A 21,345-nucleotide genomic window follows, 5' to 3' on the forward strand; every position below is an offset into this window, starting at 1 on the left:
CGCTATGTCATGGGTTCGTATCCTGGCCGGGGAGGATTTACTGGGCGCAATTCCTTAACTGTAGCCTCTGTTTAACTCAACAGTAAAATGTGTACTTGGATGAAAAAACTATTCTTCGCGGCAGGGGATCGTATTCCAGGGACCTGCCCGAAACGCTACGCGTACTAGTGGCTGTCTGTACAAGAATGTAACAACTCTTGTATATATCTCAAAAAAAAAAAAAAATACTATGAATATTACAAGTTCCTGTGTTACTGCACTTCAACTGTGTGGCACAAAAAAACAAATTTACTGTTACTGGTTTTCTGCATCCTATTGCCTCCAAGCTTGTACAAATACCTGTATGTGTAAAATTCAAAGGAAAATGTCAGTGATTTTAGGAGAATAGGAAAATATGGGAAAGACAAGAACTGCCTCTTAAGAATGACATTTAATGGAGTGAAACAAATGACAGTGTTTAGAAATGCCAGGAAATTGCAGTGATAAGATTGGCAAACTTTAGTCAATAAGACAAGACCGCTTAAAGGTAGACAGAAAAGCTGAAAACACTTTATAGAAAAAGTGTTAGGGACTGAAAAGCTAGTGAAATTGTACATAAAAACAAAGCAACAAAATCATTAGAGGAAGGGGAAGTAAAGGACAAAGGGAACATGTTTCTGAATATACTTGAGCTAAAGAGATGTAATTTAGCCTAAGGTCCCAGATATTGTTGCACTGAGAGACAAAACGAAGAAAACATTTTAAATGAGGTCGTATTTCCAAGGGACTACTCGGTTTGGAGATGTGGCAGGAAAACTAGGAAGGGGGAGGAGTGGCTGTGCTGGTGAAAGAACACCTGAAGGTAAGAGTGTTAATAATCGAAAACCCTCGAAATTGACATATTGGCAGTGCAGGTCTGGAATCAGGATAAACTGATAATCACAAATGCTTACAGCCCACCAGTAAGCAACACATGGACAAAGGAGGAACTGGATGACAAATGAGAGGGCCTCATAATGGTCATGAGAGATACTGAAGTAAGGGCAGACAGATATGTTTTGATTGTTGGTACTAGGGGACTTCAATTATAAAGCAATAGACAGAGGCCTACGAAGCAAGAACGGAGGACATTTGGACAGGCAGATTTGTTAACCTCATTCTGGAGACATTCACGTATCAACACATGAAGCAGGCTACAAGAATGAAAGAAGGGGATGTACCATCAATATTGGATCTAATATTCATCAGGAAAGACCAACAAATATTTGATATCCAGTACCTTTCTTCCTTCCTTCCTTGGGAAAGAGTGATCATATCCTGTTGGAAATTAAATATGCTCCGAGATATAATCTAGAAGAGACTGGGGACAGTATAACAGTTGATTAACTTGATTTCAAGAGAGGACACTATGGGGAACTTAGAAAATTCATTAATCAGTTTAATTGGACAGACATGTTTGGCAAGGAAGTAAATGAGATGCATGCCAAATTTTGCAAAATATACGATGAAGGGGGACAAACATTCACACCAAAAAGAGATATGCAGGACCAGAAAACAGGATTTGTTCAACAAATTGTAAGAGGGACAGAGTAGAAAAAACAAGAAAATGGGTTCAATATCTGAAGAGGCCTAACCCGCAAACATACCAGCATTACAAACAAGCAAGAAGTTTGTAATGCTGGTATTTTTTCTCTACCTCTCTTCTTACACAGCAGTAAGAAGAGAGGTAGAAAGGAACTTTGAGAAAGATGTAACGGACAAATGTAAAACAGATTCAGGCCTTTCTATAAATTCATTAAAAGCAAGATGCATGTAAAAGATAAAATCCAGAGATGTCTTAACAGCATTGTAGACCCTGGGCAAGTAATTAATTATAAAAAAGAAGGAACCAAGCCAGGAAGACTATGTAGCACCAGCAAATGTGTGGAATAATCAGTGCGCGCTAAACATACCATGTCGTAGCTCAGTCGATTAAGGCAGTGTCTGGGATGCTCCCAGACGCAGGTTCGAATCCTCGTCAAGGCCCTTGTGGATTTGTTCAATATGAGGACAAGTTTAGCACTCCAATAAACAACATGAAAGTGGAAGATCCAGACAATTTCTTTATGCAGGATATCCAAACCCCTGTAAATATAACTGACATAAACACGAGCGTACTAGACTTTGAAAGAGAAATTGAAAACATGCCCATGCACTCGGCTCTGGGTCCAGATTCATGGAATTCAATATTTATAAAGAAATGCAAAGTGCCAGTAGCACAGGCATTCAGTATAGTGTGGAGGAAGAGCTTGGACACGGGGGAGATACCAGATGCACTTAAAGTAGCAGACGTAGCCCCTCTACACAAGGGAGGGAGCAAAGCATTGGCAAAGAATTATAGACTAGTTGCACTAATGTCCCACATAATAAAAGTATTTGAGAGAGTGATTAGGAGTCAGGCCACCAATTTCACAGAGACCAATGACCTTCACAACCCAGGCCAACGTAGATTTCAAGCGGGAAGATCGTGCCTCTCACAGCTACTTGATCACTACCACAAGGTCACCGAGGCATTAGAAGAAAAACAATGCTGATGTGGAATACACGGACTTTGCAAAGGCTTTCGATAAATGTGACCATGGAGTGATAGCACACAAAATGAGGTCAATGGGAATACCGGTAAAGTAGGACACTGGATACTCAGTTTTCTGTCAAACAGGACTCGATGAGTAACAGTCAATCATATAAAATCGAGTCCAAGTGCAGTTAAAAGCTCTGTACCTCAGGGTACAGTCCTTGCACTACTGCTTTTCCTTATTCTCATATCAGATATAGACAAAAATACAAGTCACAGCTTCGTATCATCCTTTGCAGACGACACAAAAATCAGCATGAAAATTACCTCGGCTGAAGACATTGAAAAACTTCAAGCAGATATTAATAAAGTTTTCGACTGGGCAACAGAAAATAACATGTTGTTTAACAGTGATAACTTCCAGGTACTGAGGTATGGTAAAAATGAGGACCTTAACATAATACAGGGTACAAAACAATCAAATGTGCCCATAGTAGGAAAACAACATGTAAAGGATTTGGGAATAATGATGTCTGACGACTTAACGTTTAGGGAGCATAACCAAGCAAATATTGCGTCAGCCAGAAAAATGATCGGATGGATTATGAGAACTTTCAAATCCAGGGATCCCATCATAATGGTTGTGCTCTTCAAGTCACTTGTGTTGTCCCATCTTGAGTGCTCAGTACTCACTTGCCCCTTCAGAGCAGGAGAGATTGCTGAAATAGAGGGAATACAGAGAACATATACAGCACGCATAGACGTGATAAAGCACCTAAATTATTGGGATCATCTCTAAGCTCTCCAAATGTACTCACTAGAAAGAAGACGAGAGAGATATCAAATAATGTACACGTGGAAGATACTGGAGGGCCAAGTACCAAATCTACACAGTAAAATAACAACGTACTGGAGTGAACGATATGGAAGAAAATGCAGAATAGAACCAGTGAAGAGCAGGGGTGCCATAGGCACAATCAGAGAACACTATAAACATCAGAGGTCCGCGGTTGTTTAACACCCTCCCAGCAAGCATAAGAAATATTGCCGGAACAACCGTGGACATCTTCAAGAGGAAACTAGATTTTTCCTCCAAGTAGTGCCGGACCAACCGGGCCATGGTGGATATGTGGGCCTGCGGGCCGCTCCAAGCAACAGCCTAGTGGACCAAACTCTCACAAGTCAAGCCTGGCCTTGGGCTGGGCTTTAATAGAAAAACAACTCCCAGAACCCCATCAACCAGGTATCAACCAGCTCCCAGGGAGTTGTATGTGAGCCCCTAACCATGACAAGGTGACACCATGGAGGGGGGAGCCCTAGGCAAAACAATGCACTAGGGCACCTACCCCAGATGAAGGGCCCTGCCCATCTGCTAAAATACAGCATTAGTGCCAGATACATAAGCACAAAGCATTTATATTATAAACATAATTTATATTATAAAAAAAATTATATTATAAACACCAGAGATTTGAATCTCTGGTGTTTCCAGTGGGGTTGAGTAATTATCCACTCTGCCAAGAGATCTCTCATGAACAACATAGCAGGATGCAGACCCTTAGAATCATGGAAGCCCTGGGCAACTGCCCATATGTTAAGACAGCACCGAGCATTCATTGTCGGTACATAAACCTGAAACCATCTCTAATTAAAAGAGAGTAGATACTACTACTGTATTACCTTAGGGGCATTAAAAAAAGACCCTAAGGTGTGGCTATCAATATACACACCAGTCTGCCCTTCTGCAAAAAATACAAAAATTCAAATATCATTTCTCTATAGAATAATAATTTTGGATGCAAAATGTAAGGAAATGAGAAGGTAATGTAAATACTGCCAAACCAGTACATATCTTTACAGGTTAAATGAGCCATATAAATTTGGTGGGTGGCTGGGTCGGCCAGCATCTGTCAATACCAAATTCAGTGTTTACTTACATTGCAGTAAGTAGTCATGTATACATCATTTACAAAAACATGTCTTGAGTACATGATTAAGGATAATGTATTCAGGCTCAAAATGTAAGGGAGAGGATCATAGTTATTTATATAATTTATAGTTAGGGAACACTAAAAGTAAAATAGCAATTTTAACAGTGTAACAACCTCGATTCAATGAACCATATGTGACCAACCCCAATTCATTGTAGCGAAGAAGTAGCAATTCATTGCAATGGAAGATGCCCCAGAGGACCACATTGGTAAACGAAAACCGGGAAATCTCAAAATGAAACTGAACCATAGAATATAGTTTTAAGTATGCTCAATGACTTTCCCAAGGGGCCAAATGTTTCTTCTAATGTGTCCATCAACAAAAATAATTCAAATTGTGATTGGAACTATATTAACAGGTACATTTATACTCTAATAGTTCTCATGGTCTATGGGCTGATTTCACTAAGCAAAATTTTAATTTCAAACTGTCATATGAAGGACAACTACCAAGAGAACCTGTCTGTAGAGATTTAACCACATCTAGCCTATTTCCAATACCTTAGCCTTGAAATTTCATTTTCAAAAGGAAGAACGGCTCAAATTTTCACTAAACAAATACTCTCCACCTAGAAATAAAAAAGACCCATAGAATTTTGTTTTAAATATGCTCAATAAGTTTCCCAAGATCCCCCAACTCTTTCTTCTAATCTTATGTCCATCTATAAAAATCATTAAAAAAATGATTGAAGCCTTATTAAGAGTTACTATTTAAACCCTCATATTTCTCATGCTCTATGCACTGATTTCACTATGGAATCTTTCATTTTAACCTATGATATGATTCACAACGTTTACAGCAGTCTGTGAACTCTGTCCCAATGTCCTAAGCAGATCTGCACATCCCCCTCATCAGCAAACTCTTGTTCGTGTAATTGGCTGGGTAAATCCAGCCTGGAAAATTTGCGTTTCAACTGGAGATTTGCCAAATTGAGGCTCCACCATATTAAAATACAAGAGGGGATTCAAATGAATATACAGGTACTGTATTAACATTAAACTTGCACAATTAGTTTGGAATTAATGATTGAAACAAATTATTGAGATGCATACATTACATATATTTTAAACACATGAGAGGGGGGACATATACAACATTGTTGGGAGTGGGTGAGGGTGTAAGAATGTAATGTGGAAATGTTGTCACTTGGAGGACGACAATGTGAGTGGAGGGCCTCACTGGATGTCCTCAGTAACCCAAACAGTTGCAACAGTCATGATAGCAGTCCCCCTAATAGACATGATAATACAAATGGTGATTGACATGGTATACTTCATTATAACCACAGAGTTGTAAAAATCATATGAACATAAATCAGTAAACAAATCACATACAGTAATTATAATATTGCCACAGTGGCATGGTAACATTTGTGAAGATAACTGTATTTGCATAGTAAGCAATAATGAAATGGCAGAATTTTTGTCATGGATCTATGTAAACTCCACCTCTTCCATATGGAGCCATTATGTCCATAGCATCATGGGCACAAAAACCAGACAATACTATCTAAAATCAGTGTACTGTGAACTCTGCATTGTTCTGGGGATCTACATTGGATTTTAACTTTAAAATGGAGTTAACGTCTCTTTGAAATGTTCACAAACTATCGAAACTAACAAACTTCCTTTCTTTGTTTAGACAACCGAGGAGCAGAAATATGTGAAGAACTAATTTGTACAAAATGTAATTCATAATGAATTTGCTTTTCATGCTGATTTATGTATAAATTATAGGATAGTCGAAGTATGATTTAAAAAATAAAAAAACTCATAATAATTTATGAATAAAACTGACTTCATCTAATTGTATTTGTCCTTTACGAAACTGTGCTTCCTCGTCTTCATACCATTCTTCCTTGGAGAACTCTGGAAAGAAAAACTTCATCTCTTTTGCTGCAGTTTCCTCTGCATCTGTCAATACAAATATTGAAATTAAACTTTTAAATCATTACAGAGCATAAAGATAATATACCTATTATAGAGAGTGGTGGTGCTGCCGACACATAGTGATGCTATGTAGTGCAGAAGTCTATGGTGAATGGATAAGTATCGACCATAAGATAAAGATGACAAATAATGAACAAGATTTTTTGTTTTTAAATTTGAATCAAAACTAATTTAACAACCTGACCTAACCAAATATGCATAATGCCTCAATACAGTACTGCCTAAAATATGTACAGCTAAGCTTCAGTTAGCAATTTATTTAGTCAACATAACATGTTAACACTGTTAACAAAGTAATTTCAAAATAAATATTTTATATGCAAAAACCCTGTTAAGAAAAACAGTCGATGCAGTCAAAAGAATTGCAACCTGGAATTCTACTGAACACACAAGGGTTTCTCAAGGCTACCACTGAAGCCGGACCATGCTATTCACACAATCCTGGTCATTTGACCATATCGTGGCCTGGTTGTCTGGGGTGTGCGCATGGGACTACCTACCGCATAGGTTTAAATCTTCTTCACAGCTCTTATGGATTTTCTCATTGATACATTGTAACAAGAGAGCAGTACATAGTACATGAACATCATAACAGCATGAACAGGCCACGTGGAGGATGAACAACCCACAGGCGCCAGTCAGGCGACGGCAGACAATGTAAAAGTTACACCTCTGTATAAGTTAGCCATAGAGTCAGGTCAACGGTCATCGAATCACAAAGAGGTCAGAATTGATGCCGTCATGGTAATCTTCAGGGATTAACCCCTAAACAACAAATGCAAAACCCTCATGTTCAGCTGAGGAGCAGTAGATCAGGAGAGTCAGTTGAGTGGGCACAGCCCAGTAGGGAGGTGTGTGTGGACTCTGGGAAAGAACATCATCTCCAGGGAAACTGTGGAACAACATACGAGTAAGTACGGCTCTCTTGTACTAAAGCACCTCATTCAGTACCCTTGGCCTCTAGTAGGGAATATAGTTAGGGAGTGTCTTATTTAATTATTTCAAATAAAGTCAGATATTAAGTGTTATTAAATGTGTATTAATGGTTCCTTGCTTTAGTGATATTGGGCCTACCGTCCCCTTTGCCCTAGTGACCTAGTGCTCTTAATTATTCAGTACTCCTCCCCCCGTTCGTCTTCCGTGTTGAGGTATTAGTGTTGGTGTGTCCCGCCTTATTCTTGTGTACACTATAGTTCCCAAGTGGTCAGGATTATTCGAGTGTCAGGCCAGGATCCTTGTACCGTTCAATTGTCCCCTACACCTGTCCTGGTAGGTTACTCCATCTGCAAGACCTACGACTCTCACTCCGGTCCCCTGTCCGGTAACTCAGGGTGGTGGCAGCGTCACTCGGTAACTCATACGATAGGTTGTGACTACGATTATCTCTATCTTTCTGTCTCACTCTCCCTCACTAGTGTCTCACTCTCCCTCGCCCTCACTCGCTCTCGTTCTCCCTCCCTTGCTCTCGTTCTCGCTCTCCTCTCTCTCTCCTCTCGCTCTGCCTCCCTCTTCCTCTCTCTCTCCTTCCTCTGTGTACTGGTTTACGTCTTCGTATGACGGCCCGAGTGTTAACATCTTATATGATCGGTATAGCATCTGTTATTACCATAGAAAGAGCGGAGATTGCACGGTTAGCTCAGGGGTAGTAGCGGAGTGCGCGGTCGAGATAGATACAAGGCGAGGTATTACAATCAGGGTCATTACAATGGTGGCTTAGCGGTGGTGAACATTGTTTTACAGTGTTCAGTCTCACGCGTCTTGTGCCGTTCGGTGTAGCTATTAAGTAGTTTTAAGCGGTGTTTCTGTTCAAATTATCGCGATTGACTGATTTACTCCAATTGAACGCGATAATCTGAGGTGTACTGGTATTGTACAGCATGCTAGTGTGGACTAGTGTGTCAGTTGACTCACGTCTAGGGACGCCTGGCGTTTGAAGTCTGGTCACAGGAGGGGCAAAAGTTTTGAGTTGTTGACCGGCGAAGAAGCTAGGAAAACACTCTGGGTCACGTGATGTGGCTGTAGGTTTAAGGAGTAAGAGTAACTATTAGTTAAGCTCATACGAGCAGTAATTACAGTTTCCCGATAGGAAGTACAAATAGTTTCTATCAGTGAATTATTGTTAATGAATAGTGCGTGGGAAATTGTGTATTGGTATCGCGTAGGAGAAGTTGTCTCAACGCGGTGAAAGTAATATCGATTATTATCTGTCATAAGAGCAGGCAGATTGAAAAGTAATTACGTTTTTGTTTTGTTTTAGAAGTGACATTGAAATTACCACCCTTGTTAAGTAAAGGGGCTAGTTATAACGACGTTGTGAGTTTTTGTCTTGTTCTCAGTGAATCATTGTTAGTTCCAAAGATTTTTTTTTTTTTTTTTTTTTTTCAACATTTTTGGGTCAGCGCTAGTCCGGTGAACTAGTCGTTCAGACGTAGTTTATTGGCATCATGAGTTCAGATAGGGCTTTAAGGAGTCAGGGAGGGCTTAGCCAACAGAACCTTCTAGCAATACAGCCGAGACAGGCTGTCCAAGTGGATAGCACGGTTCAAGAGTCAGGTGACGATCCACAAGGTGCAGGTGATGGGGTCACATCAGGTCACATGCTGGGTAGCCGTCCTTTGTCCACCCCTGATACTCTGCAGCCTAATGACATCACCCCTCCCCCACTTCCTCCCAGACCGACCTCCCAACCCAACACCCCAGGGGCGCGGCGGCCTGCACCTTCCCCACATACCCCTCCCCAACCACCCCCCCTCCCACCTTACCCATCCTCAGAAATTAGGAAGCGCCTCTCTGAACCCCTATATGTGAACCTTACGGCAGGGCGCTTACATACGCCTACCCAGGGGTCCACCCAAGGGTCCGGTCAGGTGACTGTCCCCACCAATACCACCCCACCTCTCCCCCCTCGCAACCCCAACCTTGGTCAGACGACCAAACCCTCTTCTACCATCTCATGCCTTGCCCAGAACCAACCCCTAGAATCCCCTACCTCACACCACCACCCCACCCAACCCTCCCCCCCACCTGACCATCACTATAACTCTACCTTACACCAACCCTTCCCTCCCCATTACCAACCCTTCCCTAACCATTGCCAACATCTACACTCCATGCCCCCTGCGTCTCATGGTATGCGTCAGCCCCCATTGTCATCATTCTCATTGCCTAGACCAGTGTTACCCAAACTAATTTGCAAAGAATTACCAACAAATATAGTGGAACGTAACCGGAAAATAGACGACTGGCTAGGGCAAGTAGGTTCATGTTTGTCAGCTGCCCAGGATGACTGGGTAAAAATTAATTTAGCAGCAGGAGCGTGTATAGACCCTAATGGTTCAATAATGCAGGACCAAGAGTTTCAATATTTGCAAACATGGCCAGAGTTTGTGTTAGCAATTAAGAGACGATATAAAGAGAAAATAACAGAGGAAACAGCTAATAGGTATTTAGCTAGTTTAAAACGAGGCTCAAACGAAACTCTCAAAGACTTTGGAACTGGCATATTGCGTAGAGTGCGTGACTTGAGGCATGAATTAGGATACGATGACCTGAGAATTAGTCAGAAGGCTAAACAACTGTTGTGTATGTCAATCCCCGGGACACTTGGAGCTCACGTTTCGGCTGCAAGTGTAACGATGGATTACTATAGTTTAATAGAGTACGCTACGGACTTACAAAACATTCAGGGGCAGTGTAAGGATACAACTGAAACTAGACAATCCTCTTATGTCCAAGCGGTAGATACGAACAATTCGCATCGTGTTAAGGAGAGTGTAGGTAACTCTTCTAGCAACCAGAGGGGAGGGCACCATAGAGCAGGTCCGCCTCCTCACTGGTACTACACCTATGACCCCAGGTGTTGGAGTTGTGGCGGACGAGGCCACAAACGAGATGACTGCCCCAATAGTAATGAGGAAATATGAGATAAGGCCCCCAAGGAGGAAGGGCGGCCCACTTTTGAAGTGAGGGTGTGCGGGAAGAGGTTGACTGCATTCCTGGACACTGGTAGTCAGGTAACCATCATTAAGATGGACTCATTTAGGACCTTCAGTCAGGTGCGCCTTAAGGAAGGGGGTGCACAATTAACAGCTGTCAATGGTCAACACTTTGACGTTCTGGGAAAATGTATTTTAACTTTTAACATTGAAAAAGATAAACCTTGTATCCATGAGTGTACTGTGGTGGATAATGTAACATTCCCTGGTGATATACTGTTAGGCATGGATTTTTTGAAACGATTTACATATTCTTGGACATCGGAGAAGGGAGCAAGACACAGTAGGCTACAGTTGGGATCTGTGTCTTTCCCAGTAAAGTTAATTGATCACCCTCCCATAATTGCTTCAATTCAACGAGCACCTAAATATGTAAACCTTCCTAAACAATTGTTCAAGTCTCTTCAAGACCCTGACAAGAAAACATGTAGACTACATGCTGTACACAGACAAGTATGTCCACCACGGTCATTTAAGTTTATTAAAGTCGCCGTAGGAAGAAACATTCAACCCGGAAGTACCCTTCAGGTAGCTGGCAGAATTGATAAGTTGATGATACCATATACTCTGGTATCTGTACATGACAAAGGTGCGATAATACCAGTGGTCAACCTCTCTCACAAACCTTATCGCTTTAGGGTGGGCGATAGTCTGACACGAGGAATTGTGGTAAATTTAAAAGAAATAATAGAGTCAGATACCACACGAACATCGACTGTACCAGCGCAATGTAGCGCATTGAACGTAAGAGACGAGGAGTCACACAGTAAGATCGGTAAAGAAACCCCGTTATCTCCTCAAGATAAGGAAATGGTGGACAAATTAATAACTGCTCTAGATTTGACTCATATGTCACCTGCTGAACGTAAACAGGTACGGGAAGTCCTCCGTAAATTTCCTAGGTTATTTGCGACCGAGGATGAGGAAATAGGCTACCTGCCTCAAGTCGAACACACCATTCCAACAGGTGATAATCCTCCGGCCCAAACACGTCAATGGAGACTCCCAGAGCAGGCGAAACAACTTATTAGAGATGAGTGTAGAAAGATGATGAGACAGGGCGTTATAGAAGAGAGCACGTCACCGTGGCTTTCCCCAGTAGTGCTAGTACGCAAACCTGATGGTAGTTACAGGTTCTGTGTAGATTACCGTAAAGTGAACGAAGTGACAACAGCGGACGCTTATCCTCTGCCTCTCATTCAGGAAATCATAGACCAGTTTGGCACAGCTAAGTACTTCTCGACACTTGACGCAAAGTCAGCGTATTGGGCCATACCAGTTGCAAAGCAAGACAGAGAAAAAACAGCATTTTCGGATGGTGTGCGGACTTACCATTTCAAGCGTATGCCATTTGGATTAAAAACAGCTCCTTCATCTTTTCAGAGGGCGATAAATTATATTCTAAGCCCTGTTCTCGGTAGGCACTCATTGGCGTACCTTGATGATGTTGTAGTGTACTCTAGAACTTTTGACGAACACCTCCATGATTTGACAGAGACCTTGTCGCTGTTGAACAAGGCGGGGTTCAAATTGAACGCCCAAAAGTGTACCCTGGCGGCTCAGAAATTCAAGTTTCTGGGTTTTCAGGTAAGCACAGATGGAATACGCCCTGACCCGGACTCTTGTCGCGCTATTGCTGAAATGCCAACACCAAAGACAGCAAAGGACGTGAGAAGATTTCTGGGTGCAGCTGGGTATTTCCGTCGACACATAGAAGGTTTTGCGAGAACGTCAGCTTCACTGACGAATCTCACTAAGAAAAATGTTAAGTTTGTAATCAGGGTCATTACAACATCATGCTATGTCATTTATTACACAGAGTAATCACATGTTATTGAATGTGGACTAGGAAAGAATAGGTCATACACAACAAATAAATTATGTGAAAAAGCTTTAAAGAATTCTGATAAAGATATCTAGGGGTGTTTTGGATAGAAAATTGTCACCCGAGTATTACATAAATAACATTTTGCAAGGAGCCTTTGCTACGCTTTCCAACTTCAGAATTGTTTTTAAATACTAGTACAGTGACACCTCGATTTACTATTGCCCCGACTCATGATAATTTCGAGTTACGATATAAATTTGATCAGAAAATGCGACTCGACTTACGACAGTGTCAGCGACTAACGATATTTGTCGATACGTGTTCGGGTCGACCAAGCACATGGTTCCTGGTCATGCTGGCAGACCTGCCTCAGTTTACCAGAGCCGCCTGCTTAGCGACGATCACACTTGTAAGAAATTCCATTGGAGATTTTTTGTTTTTTGAACATAAAAGTAATTATTATATATCATGCCATGGGTCCCAAGAAAGTCAGTGGTAAGGTTCAACCTAAGAAAACACATGTGTTGATGTAGAGATATCCCTTCTTCATTTATTATGAAAATGTATGCAGCATGGGAAGAACTGCAAACTTTTGCTGAAACGACTCGCCCAAATCAAGCAGGAGTAGGCCGTTGCCTTAACATTTTCAATGACACTGCGATGCATCACTACAGACAAAAACTGAAAAAATTTGAAAAAAGAAAAATGTCTAAAAGGTTTGTTCAGTGGATGTCAGGTAGGCTGCTCCATTTTCTATAAAAATAAAAAAAATAAAAAAGAAATTGAACAAATTTGAAAAAAGAAAAACAATCACTGCTTGATGTTATAATGGAAGGGGACTCTCCTTCCAAACACTAACACCTCTCCTCCTCCTCACAGTCTTCCATACGCCAACAAGAGTCATCAATAAAGGTAAGTAATAACTTGTACATGCAGTACTTTAGTACTAAAGATTTGAGTGAATTAGGTATAAAATTTACTTTGAAGTTAATTTTTTTGGGAGTGTGGAACGAATTAATTAAATTCCCATTATTTCTTATGGGAAAATTTGTTTCGACTTACGATACGTCTCTGGGAACGGATTACCATCGTAAGTGAAGGCCCCACTGTATATGGCTGGCGAAATATTTAAAAATTTGTTCACGAACTTCATGAGACCAAAATTAAAATATGCAGTGGTTGTATGGTATCCATATCTCAAGAAGTATATCACTAAACTAGAAAAAGTGCAAAGACATGCAAGTAAATGGCTTCCAAAACTAACAGACAAGAGCCATGAGGAGAAGCTAGGTGTGTTTAATATACTAATATCTTCTATCTAGAAGATAGAAGAAAGAGAGGTGATAAGGTCACTACATACAAAATAGTAATATGAATCGACAAGATTGACAAAGAATAATTCTTAAAAACTGTAGCTTCAAGAATAAGAGGTCATATATTCAAGCTTTGAGACAGATGTGAACTCTATACAATGATAATTGTGCTACAAGCTCCATACTCACACAATCCATAACATATTATACACTGCTACACAAGGAACTTGGACAATATAGATCATTTTACTATAAGCTTTACTGAGACAAATATATAATAATATACTGGATACTGTAAACCTACAAGAGCACAAGGTGTTTTGTTTTAATGTGTAAAGAAAACAATACAAGGCCTTTTATCTAATGATTTACAGCTTACCGGAGCCATGGGTCGAGTTACGGGTATCAGTGAGGCCATACATGCCCCTAATGGTATCTGGTGCTTCATACTTAGTCTTGTATACTTTAGTAGGTCCCATAAGCAATCTCCATCGTTGGATGGCATTTTCATGGGCTAATATAAGAGCCTGGGTGGGGCCACTGCAAAATAAATTTGTCAGATAACAGGTCAAATAAAAATGTCTCAAAGATATCGGTGAAATTTATATTTTCCATTCCACAGCAAATGATATTCAGTGTTCTTCAATAAACAATAAATAATCACCTGCTAATTGCATTAATAATGAAATAATGTTATGACCCCTAAACATACTGGTAAAGCTTCAAAGTAGCTTTTTAAGGCCAAAAAACCAGCACTGAATGTAAATAAATGGCTCTTTCAGGCTGAGCCACAGTGGCTCCCTGCAGCTAGGCCTGGAGGCCTGGTCGACGACCGGGCCGCGGGGACGCTAAGCCCCGGAAGCACCTCAAGGTAAGGTAGCTATCTCAATGAGATTCTTCCCAAGTGCTAGGATACATCAGTCACATACAGTAGTTCTGTTTGACCTACCGGAGACCAGAGCAAGAACCTGCCATCCAACTCGCAGATGTATAGTACTTACCTTGCCATAAAAGTTACAAGTCTATTGTAGAAAAACTTTTCTCGATGCTCTGCATAAAAATTTTCAGTTTCTTGTTTACGCAACCGGATCTCCTTATGCCGCACAACCAGGAACTCCTCTTGTATTATCCTGTTGCGTATGCCCTGAAGATGTATCTTTTTTAAGAACAGGCAACTTAAAATTTATAATAATCTACTTTATAACCATTCTTCAATCTCAACCTTCTATCATACTTTAAATCTATCCTATTTATCATATGCAGGGAATTTCAAAGACTAAAGTCTATATTGTATATACAGAGTACACAGTATTTCTAATTTCTTCATTCATAGCCTTTACAAAAATTGTACACTGATAAAAACTGTCTTGAATATAAGTGAAATGTCCCTTTCTAGATGTTGCCTTAGCATCTCTTTACACTTCGCGAGCAATTTGGCCTGGGTTCAAATCCTAGCCAGGGAGTAAAGACTAGGCACCAATTCTTAACTGTATGCCTCTGTTCAACCAGCAGTGAATGGGTACCTGGTTGTTACATGATTTGGCGGGTCGTATTTCAGAGAAAAATCAAGATTAAGGACCTGCCCGAAACACTATGCATGCTAGTGGCTTTTAAAGAATTTAAGAACTCTTGTATATATAAATAACACAAAAATAAACTAATAAATAAAACTCTCACAGTAGCATACAGCATTGGACCCATAAGGTCATGGAAAGCACACCCGGCTTCCGAGTCTGGGAACCAGTTTCAGACCAAACAGAAGTGCCCAAAAGTGATACGAGAGGTCCCACCAGGCATCCTGAAGAACCAGGGAAATGAGTCAATAACTGTTCAAAAACCACTTTGTGAACCTGGACATGGTGGTCCAGTGATGGTCCTCTGATGTTCATATAGTGTTCTCTGATTGTGCCTATGGCACCTCTATTCTTCACTGGCTCTATTCTGCATTTCCTTCCATATAGTTCACTCCAGTTGTTTTAGTGTGCAACTTTGAGACCTGGCTCTTGAGTATTTCCCCACATACATTAGTTGATATCTTTCTTGTCTCCTTTCTAGAGAGTAGATTTTGAGAGTTTTGAGATTATGCCATAGCTTGGGATGGAGATGGGTGGTAGTGTGTTGATGGGTGGATGGGGGGGATAGTGTGTTGGTGGGTGGATGGGGGGGGTAGTGTGTTCGTGGGTGGATGGATGGTAGTGTGTGTGTTGGTGGATGGATGGGGGATAGTGTACTCACCTAGCTGTACTCACCTACTGTACTGTGTGGTACTGTGTTGGTAGGTGCGTGGTACTGTGTTGGTAGGTGGGTGGAAATGTGTTGATAAGTGGGTGGTAGTGTGTCAAACATTTTGACAAGATATTGCATGTCTCACTTCGATCTTGCCTTCCCTTGGCACGGTTATGGAAAATAGAAATTGACAGTGATGGATGAGGTGTAGTTAAAACTACAATAATATCGGCCAACATATCCACTACCAACATTTTACATTATTTATAAAAAAAAATACATAGGGTTTGTAAGTTTTAGAAGGTGATAGAATAGACAAAGGCATGGGAGAGATAGTGGAGTGTGAGGGGTTGCGAGTGGTGGAATATGTAAAGGGGAAGTCAAAGCATGATTGTCTATGCTGAAGTGATATGGGGAGCATGCCATGAATGTTTTGTAATAAGGTGCCCGTAATATAAATCACTCGTCACAAAATAAATGTTACATTGTGGTAAAAACGTACTGCATAAAAATCCATTACAGTATATATATATAAAAGGGTCTACTAGGTATATAACATCTCAATCACAAGTGCAATACAAAGCTTAAACATTATGACTGGGAAATATATTTTAGGTGCCAAAATTAAGTGATGACATTCAATACACTTACTACTATTGTTACCAGCCTCAATATCTTGACCATCACTGTCTATTGCTTAATTAATCTATCATACTGACTCACTTGCAAGATGTGAGGCACTCGAGTAACATCAGGCTTAATAAGTGCAACTGTCAGTTGCAGAGGACCTCGCATGGCCATCATCATCTCTCTTGTCCTGTAAATAAAATCATCAAGTACTTAATTAGAGTTCTGTACCTAAATATCAGCATAAGAATAGCTGATATGTGGATATCTTTTAACATCTCTCCTTTGCATCCCAAAATTTTTGGCCAAGAGGTAATGGTGAAACAGAAATGAGATCTACATATAAATGTTAAAGAGGACCCTCTTTAATGCACTATATATAAATATACAGTATACTGTACTGAGAGTTTGCTCTAATCCTTGACCCCATTTGCAGATTGATGTATGCTTGTAGGTTAGAAGCAAGGACAAGTGTGGGCTTAACTGCTGAGTCAATCATCAAGACTAAAATATTAAAACCTGGAGAGAAAAAAAACAAATTTGGCTTCAAACAGAAAAACTGTTTAAAATAGCCAGTGATGTAAAAGTTTAGTTGGGTAGACTTCAGCTCTAGCAAACAGAACATGAAAATAAAGAAACTGCAGAAGGCCTACTGCTCCATATGAGACAGCTATTAATATCCACCCAAATTAATAGACGTGTCTAACCTACAACTGAAACAATCCAGTAATCCCTTCTTCTTGTTGATAGTAGGAGCAGTTTGCATGAAGGGTTTGTCCTCCCGATGACTGCACCAGTACTGATGTTGTTGGACGCGTTTATGTTGAAGATGATCGGAGCTACCAAGGTGCTTGTTGCTTTGTGCTGTAGATAGAGGAACGGTGATTAAAACAGAGGTGTGTGTTAGAGGGAGACTTGCCGGACCGTAGGGCGGTGTGTTGTGTTTATGGCGTCAGCTGATCCTTGGTGCTGCGACGAGGCAGTTGTTTTCCGTGTTTAGCTGTTGGTGGCGCCAGGTATAAATGTGGCGCGAGTCAGATGTGACCCAATTTCATCGGGAGGACAAACCCTTCATGCAAACTGCACCTACTATCAACAAGAAGAAGAAGAAGACCCAATTTGTTGGTCGATTGGAGATATTTAGCCAGTGCTTTGACTATTTGGTATTTTTCTTGTAACGAGTGGTCACCGCCTCCTAATATATGCTCGATGGTGAAGGGTATTTTAAGTGCGATAAAGACTTGTTTGAAATTTACTCTGGCACTATAATGTCGGAAGCAGTGCAGGAGATAGTGTTCGACTGTTTCAGGCACCTGACAGTGAGTACAGAGTTCGTTGATGTCTGTTCTGTACTTAGAGCTGTGTGCTGCTAGTTTGGTGTGTCCCAGCCTTAATCTGGTCATCGTTACATCAATTTCTCTGCTTTTATATCGGACATGTTTCCAAGTTTCCCATTTCTTTTTAATGGACCCATAGTGCAAAGGTGAGCATAACGTTTTCCAGTTTGTTGCAAAATCCTGGGAGATGGTATCTTTGAAGGCTCCTTTACGTGCAACATGGGGAATTGGATGACGGGTGAGGTGAGGCGTGTCGTGCATCGCTTTGGCTAGTTGGTCTACAAGTTCATTATGGAGAATACCACAATGTGCTGGGACCCATTGGATAGAGGTGTTATAACCGTTCAATTAATGTTTGTGAAGAAGTTGAAGGCATGGGTAGACAATCTCTTTGCATGTTTTCGAAGAGTACGAAATTGCTTGAATCGCGCTCTTGGAGTCACTACAGATTGTATATATCCCAACTGGTAATGTTGTGATGATTTGGAGAGCTTGATACAAGGCATATAATTCCGCTGTGAAAATAGATAGTTGGTTTGGTAACCGCCATCCCTGCTTGAGATGGTATTCCGGTATCCATACAGCGCAAGTGACCGAGGGTACGTTGTTCATGAAGATGCGAGAGCCATCTGTGTAAATCTCTGTGGTATTTGGGTAGCAATTTTTCATTGTTGAGACAAAGACTGAGGCTATGGCTGAGTTTGGTGCAGATTTTGGAATGTTGTCTTCGAGTTGTATTGCTGTATTAGGAGTTGTATAAAGCCAAGGTGGAATGGGGGGAACAGGAAGTTGGGTTTCACAGTTTTGAAGTAGGGAGAGGTCTAAATTGAGGTTATTTGTAGCCCGTGTGAGGAAAGGTTGCGAGTGAATGGTTGGGGAGCGGGGGTTATATGGGTTAACTGTTGGGTTAATTTTTGATCTGTATAGGTGTGTCTGGTGAGCAGTGGTACAGAGTGACAGATAGTTGGCACACATAATGTCTCGTCTGGTGGCTAGGCTTGTGAGGCCTGTTTCCCCGTAAAGTCCGAGGATTGGAGTTGAACGCATTGCGCCACATATAAGTCGCATGACATTATTTTGTATGACCTCGAGGCTCTGTAGGTTAGTGGGCGCCGCCGACGCATATGCTTGGCAACAATAGTCTAGTTGGCTGCGAATGTAGGTTGTATAGAAACGGAGCAAGATTTTATGGTGTGCTCCCCAGGTGGTGCCAGTGAGGGCTTTAAGTATGGCGACTCGGGGTTGTGTCGTCTGTTTAAGGTGTTGAATGTGTGCTTTCCAGGTAAGTAAGGGGAAGTCTAAGCGCATGCCAAGATATTTATGTTCTCGTACGTGTTGGATGGGAGTGTTGTGTATTGTGAGGGTGGGTAGATGAAGTAGTCTTTTTTTAGTGAAAATCTGATAGCAGGTTTTGGTAGTACTGACTTGAAGGCCCCATTGTTGTGTCCAATCTATGAGGTGGTCCAGTGCTGTTTGCATTGTAGAGACTGTATTTGGTAGGGCATTGTCTGAATAATACAATGTTAAGTCGTCGGCGTACGCCGAGAGGTGAACAGGATGGGTGTTAGGCAAATCTGTTAAGAATACGGGAAAATAATATTTTAGATTTAGTGTTAACTAACAGGGAAACGCAAATTAATGACATCGAAATAGGGAGTGAGCTAGGGAGCAGTGATCACAAAGAAATCAGATTTAGCATAGAATGGAATAGACCAGTAGGAGAAAATTCTGTTAAAGTGCCAGATTTTCGAAAAGCTGATTTTAATAGCCTAAAAATTTTTTTGGGTCAAATTGATTGGAAAGGCTTGGGTATGGGGTGTGGGCCGGTCTTGGAGCGAGACATGAACCCAGCGATAGGTGACTTAAATGGGGATTTCGATGTGGATTCAATATATAACTTATTTAAGAATATTCTAAACAAAGCACAGGAACGTAGTATACCGTACAAATTGAATAGATCGTATACTAATGACCCAAAGTGGATAACAAAGAATTTGAAGAACCTTATAGGTAAAAAGAGAGCTTGGTACAAAAGGATTAAAAATGGGGAGGTCACTTTAGAACAGGAATTCGTACAACTAGTTAGAAATGTTAAAAAAGAGATAAGGAAAGCAAAAAGAAACTATGAAGTTCGCATAGCAGGGCAAGCAAAGACAAATCCTAAAGGGTTTTTTCAGTTATATCGTACTAAGACTAGGGAAAGGATAGGTCCATTAAAAACTGAGACAGGTCAAATAACAGATAGTGATGAAGAGATGAGTAGTATTTTTAATAAATATTTTGTATCTGTATTTACTAAAGAGGAACTTAACAATATGCCTTCAGCCGAACAAGTCTATGTGGGTGGGGACGAGGACAGGTTGACGAGTTTAGCAGTTACCAGGGAGGATGTTCTTAAACAAATAGTAAAACTCAAACCAAACAAATCCCCAGGGCCGGATGAAGTGTTTGCTAGGGTGCTTAAAGAATGCAAAGAGGAGCTTTGTGACCCACTGTCAACCATATTTAATAAATCAATAGAGTCAGGCAGAGTGCCAGAGTTTTGGAAAGTTGCTAATGTGATACCAGTTTTTAAGAAAGGAGATAGATCACTTGCGTCTAACTATCGACCAATTAGCCTAACGTCTATTGTGGGAAAGTTACTCGAATCTATAATAGCAAATAAAATTCGTCTTCATCTTGAAAAACATAAATTAATAATTGAGTCGCAACATGGTTTTATAAATGGCCGTTCATGTTTAACAAATTTGTTATCTTTTTATTCTAGCATTGTTGAGGCAGTTGATAGTGGTAAGGATTGCGATGTTGTATACCTTGACTTTAGCAAAGCTTTTGATACAGTGCCACATGAAAGACTGATTAAAAAAATAGAGTCTCATGGTATTGGGGGTGCTATATTAAGTTGGATTAGGGCATGGCTATACCAAAGGAAACAGAGAGTTAGTATAAATGGAATCAAGTCAGAGTGGGAAAATGTTGTAAGTGGAGTGCCTCAAGGCTCTGTCCTGGGACCTCTGTTGTTTATAATATATATAAATGATTTAGATTCAGGTTTGAGTAGCAACATTTGCAAATTTGCCGATGATACGAAAATCGGTAGGGAAATTAATTCGGAGGAGGACTCACTATCACTTCAAGTTGATCTAGATAGGGTTTTGAAATGGTCAAAGGATTGGCAGATGCAGTTTAATGCTGATAAATGTAAAGTTCTGAGGTTAGGTAATGATGATAGAGTTACAAGATACGAGCTAGATGGTGTTGTGATTGCGAAGTCGGATTGCGAAAGGGATCTGGGAGTTATGATTAGTAAGAATTTAAAACAAAAGGATCAATGCATAAATGTTCGTAATAAGGCAAATCGGACACTTGGATTTATTAATCGCAGCGTTAGTAACAAGACACCTGGTGTGGTTCTCAAGCTATATCTTGCTCTAGTTAGGCCCCATTTAGATTATGCAGTTCAGTTTTGGTCGCCATATTATAGAATGGATATAAATTCACTTGAACGTGTCCAGCGTAGGATGACTAAGTTAATTCCCCAAATT

The 21,345-nt window shown here is 40.7% G+C and overlaps 1 protein-coding gene across 5 annotated transcripts; it reads right to left on the reverse strand.

Moving 5' to 3' along the window:
* Positions 1-5,561: 5,561 nt before the first annotated feature.
* On the reverse strand, positions 5,562-17,523 carry LOC123767123 (nucleoside diphosphate kinase 6). Of its 5 annotated transcripts, none has more exons than XM_069304861.1 (6): positions 17,175-17,523; positions 16,560-16,653; positions 14,612-14,754; positions 13,990-14,150; positions 8,386-8,490; positions 5,562-6,438 (listed from the first exon to the last, which is right to left on the reverse strand). In XM_069304861.1, exons 2-6 carry the CDS (start codon positions 16,641-16,643, stop codon positions 6,296-6,298), a joined length of 636 nt encoding a protein of 211 aa, XP_069160962.1. In that variant the 5' UTR covers positions 16,644-16,653; positions 17,175-17,523; the 3' UTR covers positions 5,562-6,295. The 5 variants fall into 5 exon arrangements, with proteins under 5 accessions (XP_069160962.1, XP_069160961.1, XP_069160963.1 ...); XM_069304860.1 differs by having other exon boundaries at positions 17,171-17,520; XM_069304862.1 differs by having other exon boundaries at positions 17,383-17,518.
* Positions 17,524-21,345: the final 3,822 nt, after the last annotated feature.

Source organism: Procambarus clarkii, chromosome 53, assembly GCF_040958095.1.
Source record: "Procambarus clarkii isolate CNS0578487 chromosome 53, FALCON_Pclarkii_2.0, whole genome shotgun sequence".
Lineage (NCBI taxonomy): Eukaryota > Metazoa > Arthropoda > Malacostraca > Decapoda > Cambaridae > Procambarus > Procambarus clarkii.